Source organism: Bos grunniens, chromosome 22 (genome assembly GCF_055505025.1).
Source record: "Bos grunniens cultivar Pamir isolate PY7600 chromosome 22, Bosgru_T2T1.0, whole genome shotgun sequence".
Classification (NCBI taxonomy): domain Eukaryota; kingdom Metazoa; phylum Chordata; class Mammalia; order Artiodactyla; family Bovidae; genus Bos; species Bos grunniens.
The window spans coordinates 37806339-37830990 of NC_141186.1; the positions used below are offsets into that span (position 1 = coordinate 37806339).

Genomic DNA, 24652 nt, shown 5'->3' on the forward strand with positions numbered 1-24652 from the left:
GGTCTCGGCTGAGTTGTCGGCTGTGAGTTGCCGTCTGTTCGGAACCGCTGCTGTCGCCGCCGCGATGCCGCTGGAGAACCTGGAAGAGGAGGGTCTGCCCAAGAACCCGGACCTGCGCATCGCGCAGCTGCGCTTCCTGCTCAGCCTGCCCGAGCACCGCGGGGACGCGGCGGTCCGCGACGAGCTGATGGCAGCCGTCCGCGATAACAGTGAGGCCCGCGGGAGCGCCGAGTCAGCGGCCTAGGCCCGGGCGGCCCCGCGCTCCCCAGCCTGAGGGGTTTACCCCGACGGGGACCCCGAGATCAGACCTGGCTTATCCGCACCTCGGGGCTTTCATTTTCTCAGCACCTCCAGGCTTTCAGAGTGGTGTGCTGCTCTGTGCGCCTCCCGCCTTGGGACCAGGTTGGGGGGATCCCGAGTTGTTGAGCACCGAGCCAGAGACAGGGCTTATTGTCATTAGCGACTGGTCTCGGGGACGTTAGCATTGCCGGTGGAGGGTAAACTTGGCATCGGTTCCTTTTGCCCTTCCCAGTAGTGATGGCAGCGGACGCTATAGCCTTAAGTGCACGGGTCTGAGGTGTTTGTGGCTGTAAACAAGCTCGCCCTTTCTCTCAGTACAGCAGCCACCGAGAGGCAGACCAAGGGTTGCCCTATCCCCGGCCCTAGGAGAGGGCGGCGGTGACAGGCCTGGTCCTGATGTTGGCCTCCCAGTAGCAAGCACCTCGTGGTGCCCAGCCCTTTCCTGCTAATGGGCAGGGGTCCGGCGGACGACCTCACAGCTTGTGTGGGAGGAAGAAGATGGGGGTTAAGCACTTAGGTAAGCACGCCTAAGTCACACCCCTCTTGCTCTCTCTCAGACATGGCTCCTTATTACGAAGCCTTGTGCAAGTCCCTGGAGTGGCAGATGGACGTGGACCTGCTCAACAAAATGAAGAAGGCGAACGAAGACGAGTTGAAACGTTTGGATGAGGAGCTGGAGGATGCAGAGAAGAATCTGGGGGAGAGCGAAATCCGAGACGCGATGATGGCAAAGGCGGAGTACCTCTGCCGGATAGGCGACAAGGTGGGTGAGGTGGTCTCTCCTGTCTGTGTAGCCTGAAGTGGGCACTGTTCAGGGTCTCATTTTAAACATTAAGTACCCTCTTCCCAAAACTGCACAGGTAATCTGCTTACCTGAACTAGTGAATAGTGCAGAAATGAACGAAGAAAAAGTTAATGGTTTTCTTGCTACACTGTTCTCTCCTCGGCCCCCCAGACAGCAGCCAGGTGTGTATTCTTCCCCATCTCTCCTTGTGATTCAGAGAAGTGCGTGTGCGGACATGCGTCTGCTGATGTTGCCAAACTTGGATGTTTCCGTAGTTTATTTTTGTAGCTTGTCTTGGTTGGGAAGCACTGGTTCTGGTGCTTCCCAGAACCAGTGCTTTACGCAAGTAATTGTCTGTTTGTAAGAAACTAAAATCTTAGGGTTAATGCTGAAGTTTTATTTGCTCTTTCTTTTTTTCTGCCTCCTGAGAGATTATCTTTTTAATTCTCTTAGTGTACGCTTGTAGTCACGTGTAGGCACTTGTAGAAATTGGGCAGTATTGGTTTAAAAGGGTTGTTTTAAAGTGTATCGAAGTGTACTCATGCTGTGCTGTTTACTTTTTCTTTCAAAATTCTGTCTGGGCGACCGTCCATGTTAGTGCTTAGCTCTTGCTCATTCTGGTTGACTGCTGGTTAGTAGTCCGTTGTAGCAGGGTGATGCTGTGCTTTATCTAGCTATTCAGTGGTTGGCCCCCTGTGGTGTTTTCAGCTGTTTTTGCTAAGATAAGCTGCTGCTGTAAAACTGTGCTTGTGTGTGCCTCTGTGTATATATGCTTGTGTCTCTCCAGCGTGTACGCGGAGATGAAATCTCAGGGACAGAAAACAGTCCTTGTCTTAGTATCTGTGACTGTTCTTCAGCCCAGCAGCCAACCTAAATTATGCTATCGGCGTAAGAGGGGCACCTGCAAGTATTGGGTCTTTTAAATTTTTTAACCTAGTTGTTGTATAATAGTGGTTAAGAGGATGGGCTTTGGATGTCCTTGACTGTAAGCAGTGTACCCTGAAGTGTTGAGATAATGGATAACATGGCATTAACTTTAAAAAATTGAGTACTGTGGACTCTTGGATCAGATTGCCTGAGTTCTGTTTCTGGCTTCAGTAATCATGATTTACTTAACTGGATGAGTTTCCTCAGCTATTAAATAGGAATAATGATAGTTCCCAGGGGCACAGGAGTTAGACTAGTACCTTGGCAAAGTGCTGAAATGTTAAGTGATCTGAACTGTTATTTATTATTTGATTTAAATTTAAAACAAGTTTATTTTTTTCCTGCTGACTATAGATTTAAGATCTGGTTATTGTAAAAGTTGAAAAGTACAGAACAGTTTAAAATATAGCTAGTATAGTTTGAACAGGATGCAGTATTATGAATGAATGAGAAATGTCAAGCTTTTGATTCAGGCCTTGAGGAATTCCAACAAGGATACGCTGGAATCCACATTTTGTCCATTGGTGGTGTTCTAATAATATAGTCCATGTCTATGCAATAGCATTCTTCTAAAATGAGGAGTTTTCTTTGTTCCTCCGTTTGTTTTTTGTCTGATCTTTATTTTCTGTTGGCTGTGCTGCATCTTCGCTGCTGTGTGCGGCTTTCTCGAGTTGCAGCGAGCAGGGGCTGCTACTTGTTGTGGTGGCTTCTCTGGAGGAGCGTGGACTCCAGGGCTCTCCGCCTCAGCAGTCGTGTCGCACTGGGCTAGTTGCCCTGTGGCACACGTGGATCCTCCCAGACCAGGGATTGAACCCGTGTCTCCAGCATTGGCAGGTGGATCCTTACCCACTGCGCCACCAGGGAAGCCCTACTTTGTTTTTAATATTTTATTCTATTTACTAAATAATCAACTTGGTGGCTTTTTATTTCTCACTGTACTGTATTGATTATAGTCATTATTATTTTTGGTGGTCAGTTTGTTATAGATTTGTTAGTGTAAGTTCCTTTAAGATGGTTTCTTTGTCCTTTTGACATGATCTCATTGGTCTTCCCTATTTTCTCATACAACAAGATGTCACAGGCTCACGTCGTTTTCTTTCTTCTTTTTTTCTTTTTTGTTTTTGGTTTTTCTGGCCACGTCACACAGCATGTGGGATCTTAGTTCCTCAGCTGGGGGTTGAACCCATACCCGCAGCAGTGGGAATGCAGAGTCCTAATCCTAACTGGACCACCAGGGAAGTCCCACATATTCATATTTTTAAAGCAATGAAAACATTTTATTCCACAATGATTTGAGATAGAATTGTATATTTAAATAATCAGTTGCATTCTAAGTGATTAAGGTAAAATTTTTTAATACTCTTTAGTTGTTAGGATTGATAATTTACAGGAAAGTAAAAGTAGCGTATTGTAATTGTTAGAGGAAAAATATTGAATATATAGAACAAAGAGGAATACTGAAACAATGGTGAATAAGTTATGAATGTGTTTTTTCCCCCTAGAATATAAGTATATGCTTAGACACATTTGATGTATTTCTTACACTTTATACACGTGGAGAGAATAGTAACCACCCAGCTTCAACAGTTACCATCTCATGGCCATACTCTTCTGTCTCCACGCCTACCTCTCCTCCCACTTTTTGCTTAGAAAATCCTAGACAGCTGTAGCTTTCAAAACATTTAACCTTTTCTCACCTGTTCGCCTTGTTCTCTTGACAGGAAGGTGCTCTGACAGCCTTTCGCAGGACCTATGACAAAACTGTGGCGCTGGGTCACCGACTGGATATTGTGTTCTATCTCCTTAGAATTGGTTTATTTTACATGGATAATGACCTCATCACTCGAAATACAGAAAAGGCCAAAAGGTACGTTTTAGTGGTGGGGGTATATTCCCTCTAAGTTACGATGCGATGAATAAGAAATTGATGGAAGAAATCTGTTTCTTTTGTTTCCAACTAGTACACTTGGTCAAATAATTAATGTACTTATTTAGGAAACTATTCTCTTTATATATTACTTTTTGGTTTAAGTTGTGACAAGTTGTTCTCTCTTTCATAATAATACAAAGCTTGCAAAAAGCACTGTTTATTTCCAGATTATGACTTTTGTTTTAATTTTATAGCTTGATAGAGGAAGGAGGAGATTGGGACCGGAGGAACCGCCTAAAAGTATATCAAGGTCTTTATTGTGTAGCTATTCGTGATTTCAAACAGGCAGCTGAACTCTTCCTTGACACAGTTTCAACATTTACATCCTATGAACTCATGGATTATAAAACCTTTGTGACTTACACCGTCTATGTCAGCATGATTGCCTTAGAAAGACCGGATCTCAGGGAAAAGGTAATGACTGAGTCTTTGATACTCATGTTTAGAGAATACACCATGCTTTTCCAGAATAAATAAACCATAATCATTGAAGCATACATTTGTTCTTTGAAAAACCCCTAGGTGATTAAAGGGGCAGAGATCCTCGAGGTGCTGCACAGCCTGCCGGCCGTCCGCCAGTACCTGTTTTCACTCTACGAATGCCGTTACTCTGTTTTCTTCCAGTCGTTAGGTAAGAATAGAGTTGTTCGGGCTGTCTTCATCTTATTCCTCACTCTGTCTGTGGACAACCTTAGATGATTTTTCACATATATGAAAAATACAGTGTGCAGAGATAGCTGTTGTTCTTTGGTCAGTGTGCCTAATCTTTGTCCATTCTTGTTAGACGCTGATCAAATATCTTTTTGTGTGGTCCACAAGGTAAGATTGATGGTTACATTTTTTTAAGGATTATTTAACAAAACAGAACACAGAAAAATGCATGACAGTTCTGCGGCCTCACCAGCTAGAGAGATCAGCTGTCTGGTTCTCTGCCGAGGAAGTATGCCTGACCCCTGAGCACGAGTGAGCAAGTGGTTCTAAGCATTGAGTGTTTTGGCGACTGATGTATGGGAATTTGACTCTCCTTTCAATTGAGTTAGCTGTGCATTAGCTGAGTCTTTGTGCTGATTTGCAAATCATTTTCAAGGGATGTTGGTTGAGAAAATGTGTTGAATGTGTTTGTGGTGTTCAACCCAGGGTTCCTTCCCAGATTTTCCTAAAACTTAAAACAACTTGGCATTGATAATTCTCTTGTCTGCTGCAAGTTTCGGAAGGTATTTGGTTAATATAAATAGGCAGCATTTACAAAACTTGGGAAAGGAGGATTCCAAATGATGATCTTTTACTTTCGAAGTGGGTGTTGGCCCAGTGCTTATGGCGTGCTTTCTCCATGCCTAGAAAGTTCGGCTGCCTTGTGGGAATTCACGTGTCTGTGCTCAGTCACATCTGACTCTGCAACTCCATGGACTGTAGCCTGCCAGGCTCTTTCTGTCCATGGGATTTTTCAGGCAAGAATTCTGGAATAGGTTGCAATTTCATCCTCCACAGGATCTTTCCAACCCAGGGATCGAACCTGTGTCTCCTGCATTGGCAGGTGGATTCTTCACCACTGAGCCACCTGGGAAACCCCATGGGGATTCATACTCCCTTTTAGGCAGCGTGGGAACAGGGAAGGTGTGGAAGGACCTGTGTGGTCCTGTCTTCTCATGTTGGCCCACACAGTTGGAAGTGTGGAATTGCCCTTCTCCCTTTTTTATGGCTATGGATCCCATGGTCTGTATTCTGCTCAAATGTGGAGCTTTCTCCTTATTCCTTTGGCCGAAGAGGTTTTTAATAAACCCTTTGTCTGCGTTCCTGGTGCTCTTATTTCATGCCCCATCTATTGACAAGGTGTGCAACCACACCAGTGCTTGCAGAACATCTTCATCACCCAAAAGATGCTCTGTACCCATCGGCAGTCACCTCCCCTTCCTGTTCGCAGCCTCTGGTCTTTCTGTCTCCATGGATTTGCTTATTTCGGACATGGCGCATAAATGGGTTTACACAGAGCCTCGTGCTCGGCTCCTTCTGCCAGCATGCTTTTGCTGTCACCTGTGCTGTAGCCTAGAGCAGAGCTTCATTCAGTTTACAGCTGAGTGACACACCGCTGCATGCAGACAGGGTTTTACTTATCCATTTATCAGGTGATGGACGTTATCATAAACAGTGTTGTAATGAATGTTTATATACAAGTTTTCGTATGGACACAGTGTATACTTTCTCCTGGGTGTATACCTAGTAATGGAATGGCTGGGTCATATGGTAACTATTTGAGAAACTGAGAAATTGCCAGACTGTTCTCTAGAGCAGCTACGCCGTTTTACCACCAGCAGCGTGTGAGTCCCAGTCCCATCCCCCCAGCCCCCACCATAATACATGTTAATTGTGTGTTTTTTTTTATTATAGGCATCTTAGTGGGTGCAGTGATACATGATGGTTTTGAATATCTCCATGTGTTTATTGGACATATGCCTTGTTTTGAAAACAAATTATTCTGGGATGCTTTATTACAGTTTTTCTCTACTGCTACCCAGAGTTATTAGGAGCAGACCTTACTTTTTTTTTCTTTGTAATGATCTTGACACGAGCACAGTGCCTGTCTGTGTCATTAAGTGCTTCGTGAAAGTGTCTGTAATTTGAGACACTTGGGATATGTACCAAATTTACTCATTTCCCAGATATTTAAAAATTAAAAAAAAAACTTCATTGGAGTGTAGTTGGTTTACAGCGTTGTATTAGTTTCAGCGGCACAGCAGAGTGACTCAGTCACACACACATATTCATTCTTTGTTTATTCTTTGCTCATTCGGCTTATCTCAGAATACTGAGCAGCGCTGCCCGTGCTGTCCAGCAGCCCTTGTTGGTTTACTGTCTTACAATAGTGTGTGTTCTTCCCAAGCTCCTGGTTTATCCAACCCCCCCTTCCCTTTGGTAACCAGAAGTGTCTATGCTGAGTCTCTTGCGTCTGTTTCTGTTTTGTAAATGAGTTCATGTACATCAGTCTGTAGACTAGACCAGTAAGTGATCTCATAGGCTTTTTGTCGTTCTTTGTCTGACTTCCTTCGCTTACTGTGATCATCACCAGGGCTGTGCATGCTGCTGGAAATGACATTAACTCATCCTTTTCTTCGGCTGAGTCATACTTCATTGTACATGTATGAAACGCTCGCTTGAGCCATCCATCTTCCCTGGAGCTTTTGGGTGCTTCCTGTTGAATTCAGTTCAGTCGCTCAGTCGTGTCCGACTCTTTGCGACCCCATGAATCGCAGCATGCCAGGCCTCCCTGTCCATCACCAACTCCCGGAGTTCACTCAGACTCACATCCATCGAGTCAGTGATGCCATCCAGCCATCTCATCCTCTGTCGTCCCCTTTTCCTCCTGCCCCCAATCCCTTCCAGCATCAGAGTCTTTTCCAATGAGTCAACTCTTCGCATGAGGTGGCCAAAGTATTGGAGTTTCAGCTTCAGCATCAGTCCTTCCAAAGAACACCCAGGACTGATCTCCTTTAGGATGGACTGGTTGCTAGTGTAAATGGTGCTGCAGTGAATGCTGGGTGCACATGTCTTTCTGAAGTGAGGCTTTTCTCCACCTCAAGGCCAGGAGTGAGAGCAGGTCATGGGCAGCCTGTGTTTAGTTTCTTTAAGGAACCTCCATGTGTCCCTTCTGGTGACCGTTAGCAGTTTCCATTGTCCCCCGAAAGCATAGGCAGGTTCCCTATTCTCCGTGCTCTCTCCCACATTTACTGTTTGTAGTCGTTTTTTTTTTTTTTTTAAGCTTTTTACTTGATTTTGGAGTTGAACTGATGACTAAGATGTGACTGTTTCAGGTTCACAGCAGAGCAGCTTTGGCATCCGAACACGTGTATGCTTCTTCCCCACACTGCTGTTCGTTGTCTTTTTGATGATGACCAGTCAGACTGGTGCTAATTATTTCTTGAATAATTAGCAATATGGAGCATATTTTCATGTGCTTTCAGAAAAGGGTGGGGGGGAAAGGCAGCGTTTATCTTAAGCTGATCGCTTAAGATTGACTTGTTGAAGGTCCAGCATGCTTTGAATTGTTTTTTGATTACCTGCCCTAGGCCATTGCTTAAAGGGCAGGTGTCCTTTACAGCCCAGCAGGCCTTGTGAATTTGAAGAGTTGCCAGTATGCGCTGGGCTTGCCAGGTGGCTCAGCTGGTAAGGAATCAGCCTGCAATGTGGGAGACCTGAGTTTGATCCCTGGGTTGGGAAGATCCCCTGGAGAAGGCAGCATCTACCCACTCCAGTATTCTGGCCTGGAGAATTCCATAGACTGTATAGTCCATGGGGTCGCAGAGAATCAGGCACCTGAGCGGCTTTCCTTCTGGCTTGTTTTCAGGTGTTGTTGTGGGAAATGTCCACATGGTGGCAGCACTTCTTCACGCCCCTCTCGGGTTTCTTGGGCAGTCAGAGCCCTGGAGAAAAGTCGTGTTCCAGGGTTTTTGATAAAAGTGCAATGCACCACAGTTCTGGTCTCATGACTTCCCCCTTATGCTGCACCCCCCACCCCCCCAAGAGAAATCTCAAGCCTTCCCCAACCTGCCCTGCTGAGGGTGCTATGGTACTTAGGTGGGGTAACTCAGGAAGGAGGCTGGCGGTAGGAACCGCACCCCCAGGAGACTTAGAGACCAGGTGACATTGAGAGCTCTTTCAGCCCAGAGGGTCCACCATTCTGGGGTGCACTAGGCGTGGTTGAGCTCTAGGAGGGCCCGCCTGGATCTGGAAATTGGGGTCCCATCCACAGGGGACCAGGCACTCAGGGTCCAGTCGGGGCTCATTTGCTGGTACATCCTCCCTAGCTCCCTCAGCCCCAGCCCAGTCCAGCCTTGGGTCCCAAGGCTGCTCAGGCTTCAGGGGTGTGACTGCAGCCCAGGTCCCCAGGCCTGAGGGGAATACTGTTGATATTTCTGTTGTTTTCTTTTTAAATTCTATTTTTATTGTATACTGGAGTAGAGATAATTTACACAGTGGTGTTTGTTTTTGATGTTAAGCAACCTGGTTCAGTTACAGAGATACATACATGTATTCCTCTTCATATTCTTTTCCTATCTAGGTTATTACAGAGCGTTAGGTAGAGTTCCCTGTGTTATTTATTAGGTCCTTGTGAATTACCTATTTTACATATTGTTGTTCAGTTGCTAAATCATGTGTGACTCTTTGCTACCCCATGGAGTGTACCACACCACATTTCCCTGTCCATCACCATCTCCTGGAGCTTGCTCAAACTCATGTCCATTGAGTTGGTGATTCCATCCAACCATCTCCTCCTTTGTCGCCCCCTTCTCCTGTCTTCAGTCTTTCCTAGTATTAGGGTCTTTTCCAATGAGTCAGCTCTTCACATCAGGTGGCCAAAGTATTGGAGCTTCAACATTAGTCTTTCCAATGAATATTCAGGGTTGGTTTCCTTTAGGATTGACTGGTTTAATCTTGCTGTCCAAAGGACTCTCAAGAGTCTTCTCCAGAACCACAGTTCTAAAGCATCAATTCTTTGGTGCTCAGCCTTCTTTATGGTTCCAACTTTCACATCCGTACATGAATACTGGAAAAAGCATATCTTTGATCATACACACCTTTGTTGGCAAAGTGATGTCTGTAATTTTTAATATAGGTTTGTCATAGCTTTCCTTCCAAGGAGCAAGCATCTATTAATTTCATAGCTGCAGTCACCATCCACAGTGATTTTGGAGCCCAAGAAAATAAAGTCTGTCACTGTTTCCACTTTTCCCCCTTTTATTTGACATGAAGTGATGGCACCCAGTGCCATCATTGTAGTTTTTTTAAATGTTGAATTTTAAGCCATCTTTGTCACTCTGCTGTTTCACCCTTATCAGGAGGCTTTTTACTTCCTCTTTACTTTCTGCCATTAGAGTGGTACCATCTGCATATCTGAAGTCGTTTATATTTCTCCTGGATATCTTGGTCCTGCTGGTGGTTGATCCGGCGCGGCATTTTGCATGATGTACTCTGCATGTAAGTTAAATAAACAGGTGACAGTGTACAGCCTTGTCATACTCCTTTCCCAGTTTTGAACAAGTCAGTCATTCCATGTAAGGTTCTAACTGTTTGTTCTTGATTTGCATACAGGTTTCTCAGGAGACAGCTAAGGTGGTCTGGTATTCCCATCTCTTTAAGAATGTTCTGCAGTTTGTTGTGATCCACACAGTCAAAGACTTTAGCATAGTCAGTGAAGCAGAAGTAGATGTTTTTCTGGAATTCCCTTACTTTCTCTATGATCCAGTGAATGTTGGCAATTTGATCTCTGGTTCCTCTGCCTTTTCTAAACTCAGCTTGTGCATCTGAAAGTTCTCAGTTCACATACTGCTGAAACCTACTTTGAAGGATTTTGAGCATTACCTTGCTAGCGTGTGAGATGAGTACAACTGTGCGGTAGTTGGAGCATTCTTTGGCATTGCCTCTCTTTGGGATTGGAATGAAAACTGACCTTTTCCAGTCCTGTGGCCACTGTTAAGTTTTCCAAATTTGCTGGCGTATTCAGTGTAGCACTTTGACAGCATCATCTTGTAGGATTTGAAATAGCTCAGTTGGAATTCCATCACCTCCACTAGTCTGTTCATAGTGATGCTTCCTAAAGGCCCACTTGACTTCACACTCTAGGACGTCTGGTTCTAGGTGAGTGATCTCACTATCGTGGTTATCTGGGTCATTAAGATCTTTTTGTATAGTTCTTCTGTATATTCTTGCCGCCTCTTCTTAATGTCTTCTGCTTATGTTAGGTCCATACCGTTTCTGCCTTTGATTGTGCCGGTCTTTGCATGAAAGCGTCCCTTGGTATCTGTTAACCGGTTTTCAGGTTGTTGTTACAGGAAACGTCCACAAGGCGGCAGCGGTCCTCCATGCCCCCCTCCAGTTTCTTGGGCAATCGGAGCCCTAGAGAAAGTTGTGTTCCGGGGTTGTAGATTAGAGTGGAATGTGCCAGGGCTCGGGTCTTTTGACTTTTTCCCCCTTCTCCTGTACTCCCCAAAATCCCAAGACCTCTGTGAACTGTGCTCCTGAGGGTGCTGTAGTACTTGGGTAGGGCAACTCCAAGGAGGGAAGCTGCTGGTGGGAGCCTCACCACTGGGACACTTGGAGACCAGGTGACAGGTCAAAGCTCTTCCTACCCGGCGGCTCGACCGTAATCTGGGTGTTCTAGGCTTGACTGAGCTCTCGGAGGGCCCCCCCTAGATCTGGAGATTGGGGTCCCATTCACAGGGGACCAGGCACTGAGGGTCCAGGGGAGGGGGACTCCATTGCAGGCACGTCTCCCCCATTCCCTCAGCTCCACCCCAGCGCTGCCTTGGCAACAGGCTGCTCAGGCTCCAGGAATGTGACCGCATCCCGGGTCACCCAGGCCTGCAGGTAATACCGTGGACATCTCTTTTCTTTTTAAATTTAAGTACTTTTTGTGTGCTGGAGTAGAGTTGATTTACCCAGTGGTGTTTTTGGTATGAAGCAAACTGATTCAGTTACATGATACATATGTGTATGCTTCTTCAGATTCTTCTCCTGTCTAGTTATTACAGTGTTGAGTTCTCTTATACAGTAGGTCCTTGTCAGTTATCTGTTTGTAAAATACATGTAATATATTACTGTGTGTGTGTGTAAACCCCAGCCTCCTAATGTATGCCTCCTCTCCCCCAACACACCTTTCCCCTTTGGTAACCAGAAGTTTGTCCTAGTTATCAAAGTGTGTGCGTCTTTGTGTTTTGTGAATGAGGTCCTTTGTATGGACTTTGATATTCTACCCATAAGTGATATCATAGGCTTTTTGTCCCTCTGACTTCCTTCACTTAGTGTGATCATCTCCAGGTCCATCCACGTTGCTGGTGAAGGCATGAGTTCATTCTTTTTTGTGGCTGAAGGAACATTCCATTATGTGTATGTACTCATATGTATCTGTTCCTCTGCTGACAGGTTGCTTCCCTGTCCTGCCTGTTGTAAAGTGCTGCTGTGAGCATTGGGGTGCATATATCTTTTCCGATTATGGCTTTCTCCACATATATATATGCCCACGAGGGGAACTGCTGGATTATGTGGTAGTTCTCTGTTTAGTTTTTCAGTGAAGCCCATATCCTGCTCCATAGTGGCTGTTGCTAGTTTACATTCCCACCAACAGTGTAAAAAGGTTCCCTTCCCTCCACACCCTCTTCAGCATTTATTGTAGACATTTTGATGATGGCCATTCAGATCATGGTGAGGTGATGCCTTATTGTAGTTCTGATTGCATTTCTCTGATAATTACCGATGTTTCTTGTGCCTCGTGGCCATCTGTATTTCTTCCCCTGAGAAATGTCTATTTAGATCTTCTGCCCCCATTTTTTCTTTTTTAGCTGCTAGGCATGTGGGATCTTCTCCGACCAGGGGTCAAAGGCTTGCCCCTACATTGGGAGCACAGAGGCTTAGCCGTGGACCACCAGGGAAATCCCGCCCGTTTTGTGGTTGGGTGGTTTGGTTTTTGACCGAGGGCTGCAAGAGCTGTTTGTGTGCTGTGGAGATTAACTCCTTGTAGGTTGCTTTGTTTGCAAATGTCTCCCATTCTATGGGTTGTCTTTTCATTCTGTGGTTTCTTGAGGTGAAGGAGCTTTTAATTAACTCCTGTGTATTTTTTACTCTAGGAGGTCATCAAAAAAGACATTGCTGTGATTTATGTCAGAGAGTGTTCTGTTTTCCTACATTTAGGTCTTTGATCCATTTTAAGTTTATTTTCGTGTGTGGTGTTAGGGAAGGTTCCAGTTTCATCCTGTCACACGGAGCTGTCCAGCAGCACTTATTGAAGAGACGGTCTTTTCTCCATTGTATGTTCTCGCCTCCTTTGTCATAGATTAACTGGGCATAGGTGTCTGTTTATTTCTGGACTTGCTTTCGTGGTCCGTTGACCTGTCTGTCAGCACCATGCTGCCGACTACTAGCCCCGTGGTGCGCCCAGTACGTTTCTTGCACTAAAGCCCATGTTACTGCCATTTCTTTGCAGTGGCTCATTGTGTTTTCCTGCCGAGTAGCATTTCGATGCGTGTGTGTCACAGTCTGCTGCCTACTCAACCTGCAGGCGGGGTGCAGGCAGAGCGGCCCTTGGGCACCCCTGGGACGGCGGGGCCAGGCCTGGGACCGCCCTCCATTTCCCAGGCATTTTAAACGCAAAGGACAGGCAGGTGAATCTTTTGACAAGTTACCATTTGTATCATTTACCATCTGCTCCTGTGTAGTGAGATATGTAGCATTTATTTGGCTTTGTAATAAGCTTTTTTGCTTTGCTAAGTATTCATAGACTGTGTACTTTGAAATATTTTACTTGAAAGAGGAAGTAACATCCTTTTCTAGGTAAAACCTAGTTTTCAGAAGTTTACAAATAAACCGAGGTGAGAAAGTCTTAATGTCCAAATTCATATTACAAATTACACAGAATTGTTCCAGAATCATTTTAAGATAGTTATATATCTTCCCAGAACTTCTGTTCATTACATACTTGGAAAATTGGAAAGTAGCAGTCACCCCAAAACCCTGAGGTTTTCTGTATATGTGGAAAATTTTCTAATGTATCACATAAAGAAGAAAGAGGCGCTCTATCCTTGGCTTGCCTGGGCTCTTTCTCTTGAGGCAACCGCTGAGCTCAGGTTCCAAGGGCATTTGTGTCCAGACACACAGGCACGAAGCACCATTAAATATACGTAGGTGTATTTTACACACAGGTTTCTAAGTAGCTTTTTAGGATTTTTAAGTACCTTTTTCCCTAAAATATAACGAGTATTTCTTCATGTCTCCGTACATATAGCTGGGCATTGGGTCAGTAAGTATTTTTAAGTGTCTGTCATGCGTGGGAGAAGGAAATGGCAACCCACTCCAGTGTTCTTGCCTGGAGAATCCCAGGGCGGGGGAGCCTGGTGGGCTGCCGTCTGTGGGGTTGCACAGAGTTGGACACGACTGAAGCGACTTAGCAGCAGCATGCGTTGGACACTGTATACGTAGCGGCAGATCTAATAGGCGGACCTCCTTGGAACTGCCAGTTAACCTTTCTTCAGCACCTTAGTACGTCAGTGTATTGAATTCTGTATTTTCTCCGGCTGTGCCTCATCCTTTGTTAGGCCTTTCAGTGGCTAACTGGCCTGGGCGCTGTCATTGCCCTTCCCTCTACCTGTATTCTGTTATCAAGTACACATGGATGGCAGGGATTTCCAAACGTGAGTCTCCAGCCCCAAACCTGCCAGCGAGCACCAGACTCAGGCCTTGGGATCTTCAACCTGGATATTAGTAGGAGAATCCATCTCCACCTCGCCAAAGTGTAACGTTTGAATCTCTCCCCACCCCACCCAAAAACTCAAAAAAGGAGAAATTCTCCAAGGATTTTTATCTATTCTAGCCAGAAATAAGTATACGCTAGACTCCTTGCTCACCTTCCCTGTCTGCATAGCTGTCCCCCTGCTACCCTCTGAACCCGCCCTCCTCTCTGTTCCAGGGCTGAGCCGGGCTCTGCCTGCTGCATCTGTGTTGCTCTAAGTCTTCGGTCACTATTCAAGTTTTATTTTCATGGAGCTTGTTGTTATTCTGGGAGGCTGCCTTGTTTGTTCATTTCTCTCTTCTTCCCCTTGGAAACTGAGTTGCTGTGGCAGCAGAGACCTTATCTTGTGGTTTCCCACCACATGCTCATTACTTAGAATGGTGATAGGTACTATTATTCAGGAAAATGATTGTACTTCTGTGGATTGCTCATTAATATTCTATGTACACTTTATAGATCAAGGCTAGTAATTTTTATCATGTTATAAATCCGCCTTCTAGTTTACCAGTTTATCCAAAGGGAGGTTGTTATAATTTGTCATCTTATTCATTGCAGCTATTGTGGAACAGGAAATGAAAAAGGACTGGCTTTTTGCGCCTCATTATCGATACTACGTAAGAGAAATGCGAATTCATGCGTACAGCCAGCTGCTGGAATCGTACAGGTCATTAACCCTGGGCTATATGGCAGAAGCTTTTGGTGTTGGCGTGGAGTTCATTGATCAGTAAGTCTGAACAGCATCGTGTTAATTTACTCTACAGTTATACCTTTGAATGTGTAAACTTGTACACTGTCTCCACTCGCACACTTTCTCCTTGTGTGTTTCTGCTTTGGTGCTGTGGTAGCAAAGTGGTCTCTGTTACGCCTTGGAGATCCACTCTGCTACGACAGTAGTGACTCTTAGCTCACTGTCTTACATTTCACGTTAGGTCCTAGCTCTTGTGAGAATGCCTTCAATTTTTTGGTTGCTAAAAATCAAAGACTTTGAGCCTTCGATTCAAAGGTTCATCAGATAAATAGGTACTAAGCCCTTACTGTATGGTTGGCATTATTCCAGGTCTGTTTTCATGGAGTTTCATTCTAGTTTTGGGGAGAGTTGGCAAGTATGCACAAAAACGTGTGTGTCATTTCAGATAGAAGTGAGTCTGCAGCGATAATCAGTTGGTGCAGAGAGATGCACAGCTGCAGCCTGGTGGGAGGCGGGCAGGTGGATAGGTGTGCGGGGCCTGGGGTGGGGAGCTGGGACTTTACGTCATCCCGGTGCCCTGGGAGCTGCTGGAGGACGTTCAGCCTGCGGGTAAGTAACAGGGTGTGTCTTCGCACACCAAGGGGACGGGGGCGGGGAACCAGGGCGAAGTAGATATTCAGAGGGGGAGCTGTCCACGTGGCATCTCGTGAGAAGTGGTCCTTCACTGTTAGCTTTGAGGATTAGTCTGCAGTGGCTCACGGTGGTTATATAGTAGTTTCTAATGAAGTTCTAAGGCATTTCATTTTTAAAAGACCATACTCTGTTTAGCCAGTTTGTTTTTTCTAATGTTTTATTACGAAAAATTTCAAACATGGAGAAATTGCTGTATAAATCTTTAACACTGTGTTTGCTTTACCTTATTTTTCACGACTTCAGAGACAGTTACAGACATCAGTACGTTTCATCCTCGGTCACCTTGGCATGCACATGAATATTTATTTATGGGTTAGTTTAGAGTAATATTTACAATCAGTAAAACACACAAAGTATAACCAAATTATGGAGCCAGAAATTTCCTCATTCTCTTCCTTTGAAAGAAAAAAGACAGTGAGTAGTTTTATTATCCATCCAAAGTAAAAGGCTGGGCTCTCCAGGGAGCTTTGGTTTTCTTGGTGAAGTTAAAAGCCTGGTGGTGAGGGCCGATGAGTTGTTCCTCATGGGGTCGTACTGGAGGAGCTCACTGGTGAGCAGCACATGGAGAGAGGGCGTTGGTCTGGCTTCTTTCTTTGCTGTTTCTTAACAGTGTGATGGTGGTGAGAAGGCCGTTCATTGCTCCCTGGGAGCAGGGTGAGGCTCAGCTGTCTGTGGATAAGGTGCATAAAGTAGGAAGTATTGTTAGACACGCTGCAGTATGTGGTATTTGAATTATTTCGTTTTTCCCTTCATGTTCTTAGCCCAGCTTTAGAGGCAGAGGTTTCAAGCACACACTGAGCTGTGGTGTTACCTAGAAACGCCTTGCTTTAAATTTGTTTCTTACCTTATAAAATGAGTTTAGGTGAAATCTTTCTGTAAGTTTAAAGAACACTTGTACTTCGTTTTTCCATTTCCTTAGACTCAGTAAGATACTGGTGGAGAAAAGGACCAAGCCATCTGTGAGTAGACACATCTGTTACTGACATATGTAAGGTTAGAAACCGTACCCGTGGGCTGTATTGCATAATTTTGGTGGTAGGTGTTTTATCTGGAACTTAGGATGCAACTCTGGTTTTTAGGTTCTCTTTACACAGCAAATATTTGGCTCATTCTTACTGGACACCTGTATATGAGGCAGTATCTGGGTGGCTTGGAGAAGATGAGTCGTCTTGGGGTATGTTTGATTAGCACACAGGGAGACAACAAAAGCGTAGTTTGGATCTAGGGAATGGGACTTAAGGCACCCATTTAGGGCAGGAAGGAGTTAATTTTGTCGTTTCAGAAAGGCTGTGCTGAGATAGCTCTTGGGGGCCTTGAGAGTGGATGTCATTGCATGTCTAAGATTTTTACAGGAACTAGGGTGAATGAGGGCACGTAGGTGGAAGGAGTGGCCCAGACGACTGGAGGGAGCACCAGCCTGGCTTACTGGAGGGCGGCTGTGGCGGCGTGCGCGGGCAGAGCTGCAGCGATGAGCAGGGACAGATAACCGTGGTGCATCTGGAGTCTCCTTCAAGAGTCGAGGGCGTAAACGAAGGGCAGGGGAAGCAGCAGCTGCCCACGGTCTTAGCTCGGCAGAGGGCACGCTGAGTCCCAGTCTGCTTTCAATGCCTGGGCAGTGCTGCTCGCTGCAGCTTGTCCTAGCTTTCTCTCGAGTTTGCCCAGCTCGCCTGTGGATCTCAGTAGGACTCACAAGGCTGGGGCTGTCCGCTTGCGTAGTTTGCCCTGTGGGCCTCAGACCCAGAACAGTAGTGCAGATGGGTTTCGCAGCTGCAGTCTGGAGACGCAGCTGTGTGAGTACCTGGAAAGTGACCGCAAGTGAGTTTAGAACCAGTGAACTTTTAAAAAAATGTTCACAGTTTACCTAAAGCCACTCAGTAACATGATTCAAAAACTAACAGTTGAAAGAATGGCTGTTGTAGTGACTAAATCAAATGTATTTTTAATGAGGATAGGAATAGAGCACGCTCTGTAAACATAGAGTTCTTACTAATTTAAGATAAGCTGGTGGCACTTTGAAGCTAGAAGTTATCTTTTTTTCCTTACCTGGTTTCTGGGATTTGTGAGAGTTAAGCTGCCTTCACATCATTCTCAGCCACGTTTCCTCACCAACTTGAAATGGCACTTTGGGTGTTTCTGTGCTAGGAGCAAGATGGTGTAGTATCGGGGAGAGTCATCTGTCACAATTTTTCTTAATTAGGAGGACTCTTACATGAATCTCTAAATTCAACCTAGTTCTATTACAAATAGGTATTTTAAAGGCGTCAACTTGCCACATATTCTCTCCGGTATTACTGAAAAGTTGTCTTCGTGCAGCTCTCGTAGCTATCTAAGGGTTTCATTTCCCCCCACGTCACAGGGCGGTAGACAGACGGAGAGTCTCCACTTCGCTGCTGTCGAGGGGTGTGTTCAATAACTGTCCCCCTTAAGGGGGTCAGCTCAGCTGCTGTGTGCCCAAATATTACCTTGAGTAAAAGACAACTGCATCATGTATTTAGTGCAATTCATTTTTCTAACAGTTCTCTATAAGGCTAATGCTAAACGCTTTTTCCCTTCTCTCTCAATTAGGGAACTCTCCAGGTTTATTGCTGCTGGGAGGCTACACTGCAAAATAGATAAAGTGAATGAAGTAGTGGAAACCAACAGGTATGTAAGTTTCTGTATCATTTGTAATACTTGCAGCAAAGGACATTCCTAAAACAGAGTGCCTTCTTTTTAAAGTAGGGCAGCTATCGTTACTGTGACTGCTAACTAACTCGTGTGTTCCCTGGATTTACTTATAGACCTGACAGCAAGAACTGGCAGTACCAAGAAACTATCAAGAAAGGAGACCTGCTATTAAACAGAGTTCAGAAACTTTCTAGAGTAATTAATATGTAAAACCAAATACACAAAGGGTTTTCTTTATTGGGAATTTTTATAGCTTACTTGTGCCCAGTTGAACTGTGTAAAAAATAAATACTGCATTGTTTCTTTCAACTTACCTTTTTCTTATATACATGCACAGCGTTAAGGATGGGGTCCAGTAATATCACATTTACATCCTCTGAATCTTTGGTTTATGGTATAATACTTACAGAGACTACCTGAGTTCAAATCCTGACCCTTCAATAAAACAAAAGTAAGAGATGGCATTAAAACATACAGCATAGGGAATCTTTTCCCACTTAGGGAATCAGAGGGGGTTAAGTGCCGTGGAAAAAGAAACCTAAAACCCGGTAAAGGTGGCAGTGAAATGAGTAGGGCGTGAAGAGCTCTCTGCTGTCGGGTGTCATAGAAGCCTCTCCAGGGAGGTGATTGTAAATAAAGAGGAAGGAGAGACCACCTACACCCCTACTGAGGGGAAGAGAGGCACTGGAGGCTTTCAGCAGAGGAGTGGCCAGGCCGCCTCACCGTGTGAGTGTCAGCACGGCCCGGAGCTGGCTGCTGTGGAACGCCTGTGGAGACAGCGGGAGTTGCTCACTGAGTGCGTCCAGGCTGGCTGAAGGCTCATCTTGATAAGAGCAGTTTTGCTAGAGCAAGAGAATCGCAACAGCATTTTACTGTAAAATCAAGGGGAGAGAAGCATGGGTGAGAGGCTACTAAAAACCTTACCAACTTGGATCACTAATTTCTTCAAGAAACTGGAAATGTAAGTACCCTTAACAAAATCCACAACCATAGGATCAGTGCTGTCCGTTAAGGCCAACACAGGCATCACTCATTGCGTTCCTTCTGGAGGATTCGTTTTCAGCCAGTTACCTCATTGCAGTTCATGCTAGAGGGGAAAAGTACCATTAAAATGTCAGTTTCTTAAAATAACTTTCCCTCAACTCCCCGCTATAAAACCACCTAGACTGACGTGATCACAGAGCAAAGCATTTCAACTGAAATGTAGGCTGGATGTTGGCTTTTTTTTTTTTTTTAACCATTTTAGCCCTACCACCTAAAATTAGAGGAGGGTAATAGGTAAGAGACACTAAATAAAAAAGAAAGAAATGCTGTTCATTCCTAGCGCAAGACGGGGAAGCTGAAAACCAAGCCTGCAGATAAATGTCTAGGGAACTTGCCTTATGGTGCATAAGCAATATGATTCTGATGTGAGGGAGTCCAGGTTTTGGAGCCCGTACAGTATAGGACAGATAGCCCTGAACACTGCGGCTAGAAAACCAAACTCTGATCTCTGCTCTCTTCATGCTGGTATCTGATGCTGAAGGGAAAGATTTCCTTCAGCTTGTTTCCTCAGTTTTAGACTGCAGTAGAAAATCAAGCTTATGACGTTCGTTTACATAAAAACATTACAAACTGTAAAACACTGTACTCAAACATGTATTTCTTAGGGCATCACCACACGTGTTAGCAGGAACCTGCCGTCACATAGTTGCCGGGGCCACTTAAGCTGCATTTTATATTCCAAACTGGTGATCTCACTGATGTTTTTCATCACTTATGTTTTTTATATACTAAGACTACATAGAATGATGATGGTTTTGAGCCTTGCTTCTCTGATTTTTGACCAGTGAGAGGCTTCCAGAAGCTTCCAGCTTGCAGACTGGTCAACTACAGGCTACAACGGTCCCCAGCTCCCTCCCACCACCCGATAAATTTCTGGGAAAAAAATTCATGGCAGCTATCTAAAAATAAAAAGACAATTCAAAGTCACTTACCTAGCTTTGCTGTAATACAGATGAGGTTAATGCCAGGCTCCCGTTCCTGCCCTGTTAGCTTCTACTACCCACCTGGCCCCACGGCTGTTGGGAGTTTCCTGTCCAGGTCGCACGTCTCTCTCTACTGTATACCTGGGGCTGATGGTAAGCAGATGCTGTTCATCTAGGAGAAGCCATTCAAAGAACTAAAGTCCTAATTTTGAGGTTTTACTCATGAAGGGTACACATCCCAATACAAAAACAAGATTATCATCAAATGACAGTTTCCTGCTAAGGGACAGAGAGAACAGCTGTGTTTAGTCCATTTTAAATACTCGTAAGCTTTCTTCCTTTTGCTCAATGTTTTTAATCAAACCTGGACACTTCTCACTTTTATAAACCATAATCTCATTCATGATGCACTCCAAGTATAAAGTGCATCCACTGGGATGAACAATCTTATGAATATTTAACTTTGAAAATATTTATTGCAAAATGGAGTCTTAAAGCAAATAACACATCAAAATGACATGACACCAACCTGGACTTCTGAATACACTATAGACTTTGTGTTGGAGTATCAAATTCCAATGACAATCAGTCACTGAGTAGTCTTACCACACCACAGTAAAATTTAATCTTCCATACAATAGCACAGAAGATTTTGGCATCGGACTTTCTTAGGATAACAGTGCGACAGAATAACTGAGAAAAATGTTTTGAGAAAGAAGAGCTGTAGATGATACTATAATTTACTAGTAGTCTTTTAGGAAAGGAAATACCGTCAAAAACTGTGTGTTACTAAGTTTCTGGTGGAACTATTTGCGTGGCGGGAACAGAGATGCAGAGGTGGAGCACACGCTTGTGGAAACGAGAGAAGAGGCGGCTGAATGAACCGAGACAGCAGCACTGACACTAGCAGCTCCCGGGCGACACAGGCAGCGGGAAGCCGCAGCGTGACGGCCCAGCTCACCGGGGCGGGGTTTCTCGGGAGGAAGTGGGGGTCGGAGGGAGGGGTGTGTGTACACTTACAGTCCTTCCGCTGTTGTACAGCAAAAACAACACAATTAAAAAATGAGGACAAACCTTAACATTTCTCAAAAGGAAAAATGAATGGAGGACAGAAAAGACTATTAGACTAATACAGATGGAAATGCTGAGGTATCACCTCATGCCAGTCAGAAGGGGTATCATTAAAAAATCTAGTCAGTCAAGCCAAAGGGCGTGGAGAAAAAGAAACACTGCCATTGTGTTTTCAGCGAATGTAACCTGCTAACAGAAGGAAAAAAAAAAACAGCATGGAGATTCTTAAGCTAAAGATAGGTCTACCACATACTCTGGCCTTCTCACTCCTGCCTGGTTTCTCTTGAGTCTCTCCAAGTTAACAAATGTAATTCCAAATGACACCTGCATCCCAACATTCACTGCAGCGATATTTATCACCAGCCACCTCTGCAAGCCACCACAGAGTTCATGGTCAGGGATGTACGGATAAACGTGGTAAAGATGTGTGTGTATAGAACATATATATGTATACACACACACAAATATATACACACTGGAATACGACCTACCAATCAAAAAGCATGCAAAATGCCTTTTCCAGTGATGTGAATGATCTTAAGTGACCATCCTGTGATGATGCTCTTAGGTATAGGAAGTCAGAGAGGGACCGACACCTAACGCAAACTCCTACGTGCAGAATCTAAAGACGTACCAGTGAACACACTTAAAAACCAAGTTTTCTTAATTACAAGGTTGGCATTAACATAAGCACAGTCTTATACACAGAATATGTGGGGTTCCCATGGATAGTCTCCTAAGCATCTCCCCACCTAACTAACACAGCATCCCCAGCATCACACTTGAGGCAGCCTTCGAATCTGTGTATGGGGTGCAGGATAAGGGGAAAGATAATGAGACAGAAGCCCTGGCACACTGCACTCTTACAGGTGCAGAGCTTTTGTAGGTCTCCAGTTGCCAAAGACAAGAGCAGGGCCTGAGGGGATGCTGCCGCCTTGTGGACACTTCCTGTAACAACAAAACTGCAAGCACCTTACAGTGTCCATCTTCAGATGGGTGGATAAACACGGTAAACAAACATAATCACACATATAAATGCGTATACACACTCATGCATAAACAAATATTCCCTGGAATCACACACACAAATCAAAAAAGCATGAAAACTATCTTTTCCAGCAACAACGGATACACTGATGAATATCCTAACGGAAGGAAGGCAGAGAGGACCACCAGTCTAAGAAAACTCTATTTGGTACCTAAATGTTGACATCAATGAATACATTTCTCAACTGAGTTTTGTAAATTAGGAACTTGGGATTCACAGAGGGATGGTCATATATATGTACAATAAATAATGCACAAAGAGCAAGCATATAGCACAGGCAGTTCTGCTCAGCAGCATTTAACTACCTTCAGGGCAAGACAATTCCAAGAGGAAGACATATATGTGGAAGTGAATCACGTGGCTGTACACCCAAAACAACTGGACACTGGAACTGTATCCACCACACAAGAAACATTAACTTTCAAAAGAAACCAAATGTGAAGAGTCTTCTTCTCAGGCCTGGGGGCCTTCTACTGCTGTCACACCCCGGGAACCTGAGCAGCCGTTGGACTCAAGGCCAGACTGAGCGAAATGAAGAAACTTCGGGGGAGGTACCGAAAACACACCCTCCTTGGATCTAGAGTGCCTGGACCGCAGGGGATGGGACCCCACTCTCCAATGCAGGCAGGCTGTCCCACAGCTCAACCAAGCCTCGTAGGCCCCCCAAGAAGGTGGACCCTCTAGGCTGAGAGCTCTGAACAGACACCATTCAGTCTCCCCCATGTGGGTTCCCACCTCAGCATCTTACCTTGGTATCTCCACACCAGACTACCATGGCGTCCCCAGGATCACCTCTGTTGCTGGCTTGGGATTTGTCTGGGGTGGTGCAGATAAGAGGGAAGATGTAAGGAGAGCAAGTCCTGGCACATTCCACTGTCATCCACAACCCAGGAAAACGACTTTCCTCTAAGGCTCTGAATATGCTAGGAAATCCTCAAGTGGGGCTGAGAAAGTGCTGCCGCCTTGTGGACACTTCTGGTAACAACAGTTGAAAACCAGTGCTTCAGAGCACTTCAAATCACAAAGCCTGTGTGGGGATGTAGGGACATCTCTCCTCAAGCAATGTGCTGGGGAAGGTAATCGGACAGCATATCAAAACACGGGGAACATTCAAGAAGACAATCTCAAGAGGTCACTTTAAGGCACATTGGTTTAATTTTTATTTTATTTGCACTGCACAGGAAACAGGCCCCACACTGCTAATTAATAGAGAACTGCATATCAAAACCATAAATAGGTAAAACCTCCCACCACTCAGAACAGTCATTCACAAAAACACTACCAACAATAAATGATGGAAAGGGCCTTCAGAAAACACAACCCTCCCACGTTTGCTTTGGGTAACGTCAACTGGGAACAGCCAGGACATACAACAGGAGGGAGCTTCCTTCAAAAACGAAATAGGAGCTACCACAGTATCTGGCCATCTCAGTGCTGGGCCTCTGCAGGTGGAGAACAGATCATCCAAAAGAGACCTCCACACCCCAGTGTCCACTGCACCAGTATCTATCACAGGCCAAGACGGCATGCACACCTAGAGGTCATTTTCAGAGATGGTGATAAATACGTGGGACACACACAGTCACATACATACATACACACACACACCCATATACACACATTCACTGGCATATGATGTAGCAATCAAAAAGCATGCAGTATGTCTTTGCAGCAAATGAATGGACATTGATGATCCTAAGTGAAGCATGTCGGAGAAGGAATAATTGCCTCAGAAAATTCCACTGGGTAAGAGCTGAAAACTGATAACCAATGCACACATTTATCAACTAAGTTTTGTACATTAGAAGCTTGGGATTAACATTCGGACTGTCATATACATACAATAAATAATCCAAAAGGACCTAGCGTGTAGCAGAAGGAATTCTACTCAGCAGTCTCTACCTACCTACAGGGCAAAACAATTCCAAGAGGAGGACATAAATGTACAAGTGAATTAGGTGGCTGTACACCCCAAACAAACATGACACTGGAAAAGACTTATATCCACCACGCAAGAACAATTAACTTTCAAATAAAACCAAATGTGAACAGTATTCCCCTCAGTCCTGGGGTCACTGGACTCTCACATCCCAGGAGCCTGAGAACCCTTGGGACCCAAGGTTGGACTGAACTGGAGCTGAGGCAGCTGGGGAGGGGGTACCAAAACGAAGTCCTGCTTGAACCTGGAGTGGCTGGTCCCTGGCGGATGGGACCCCATGCTCCAGATCCAGCTGGGCCACCCCACAGCTCACTAAAGCACAGTACGCTGGAAAAAGTGGACCCTCTAGGCTGAGAGGGCTTTGA

General features: G+C 45.0%; 1 protein-coding gene and 1 long non-coding RNA gene across 6 annotated transcripts in view; one reads left to right on the forward strand and one right to left on the reverse strand.

The window, feature by feature from the left end:
- Window positions 1-18571, forward strand: PSMD6 (proteasome 26S subunit, non-ATPase 6). Its single transcript, XM_086367051.1, has 8 exons — window positions 1-209; window positions 858-1063; window positions 3733-3878; window positions 4136-4355; window positions 4464-4572; window positions 14770-14938; window positions 18161-18238; window positions 18376-18571. The coding sequence occupies exons 1-8, from the start codon at window positions 65-67 to the stop codon at window positions 18470-18472; spliced, it is 1170 nt and encodes a 389-aa protein (XP_086223177.1). The 5' UTR covers window positions 1-64; the 3' UTR covers window positions 18473-18571.
- LOC147348301 (uncharacterized) overlaps window positions 15735-24652 on the reverse strand; it is a 19872-nt gene continuing 10954 nt past the window's right edge. Inside the window, exons 2-9 of one of the 5 annotated variants that reach the window (XR_015151427.1) lie at window positions 20239-20376; window positions 19232-19349; window positions 18986-19134; window positions 17866-18697; window positions 17639-17769; window positions 17022-17393; window positions 16440-16552; window positions 15735-16264 (exon numbers count right to left, since the gene is read on the reverse strand). This is a non-coding gene — a long non-coding RNA (uncharacterized LOC147348301). The other 4 variants (XR_015151430.1, XR_015151429.1, XR_015151428.1 and 1 more) reach the window with 4 other exon arrangements.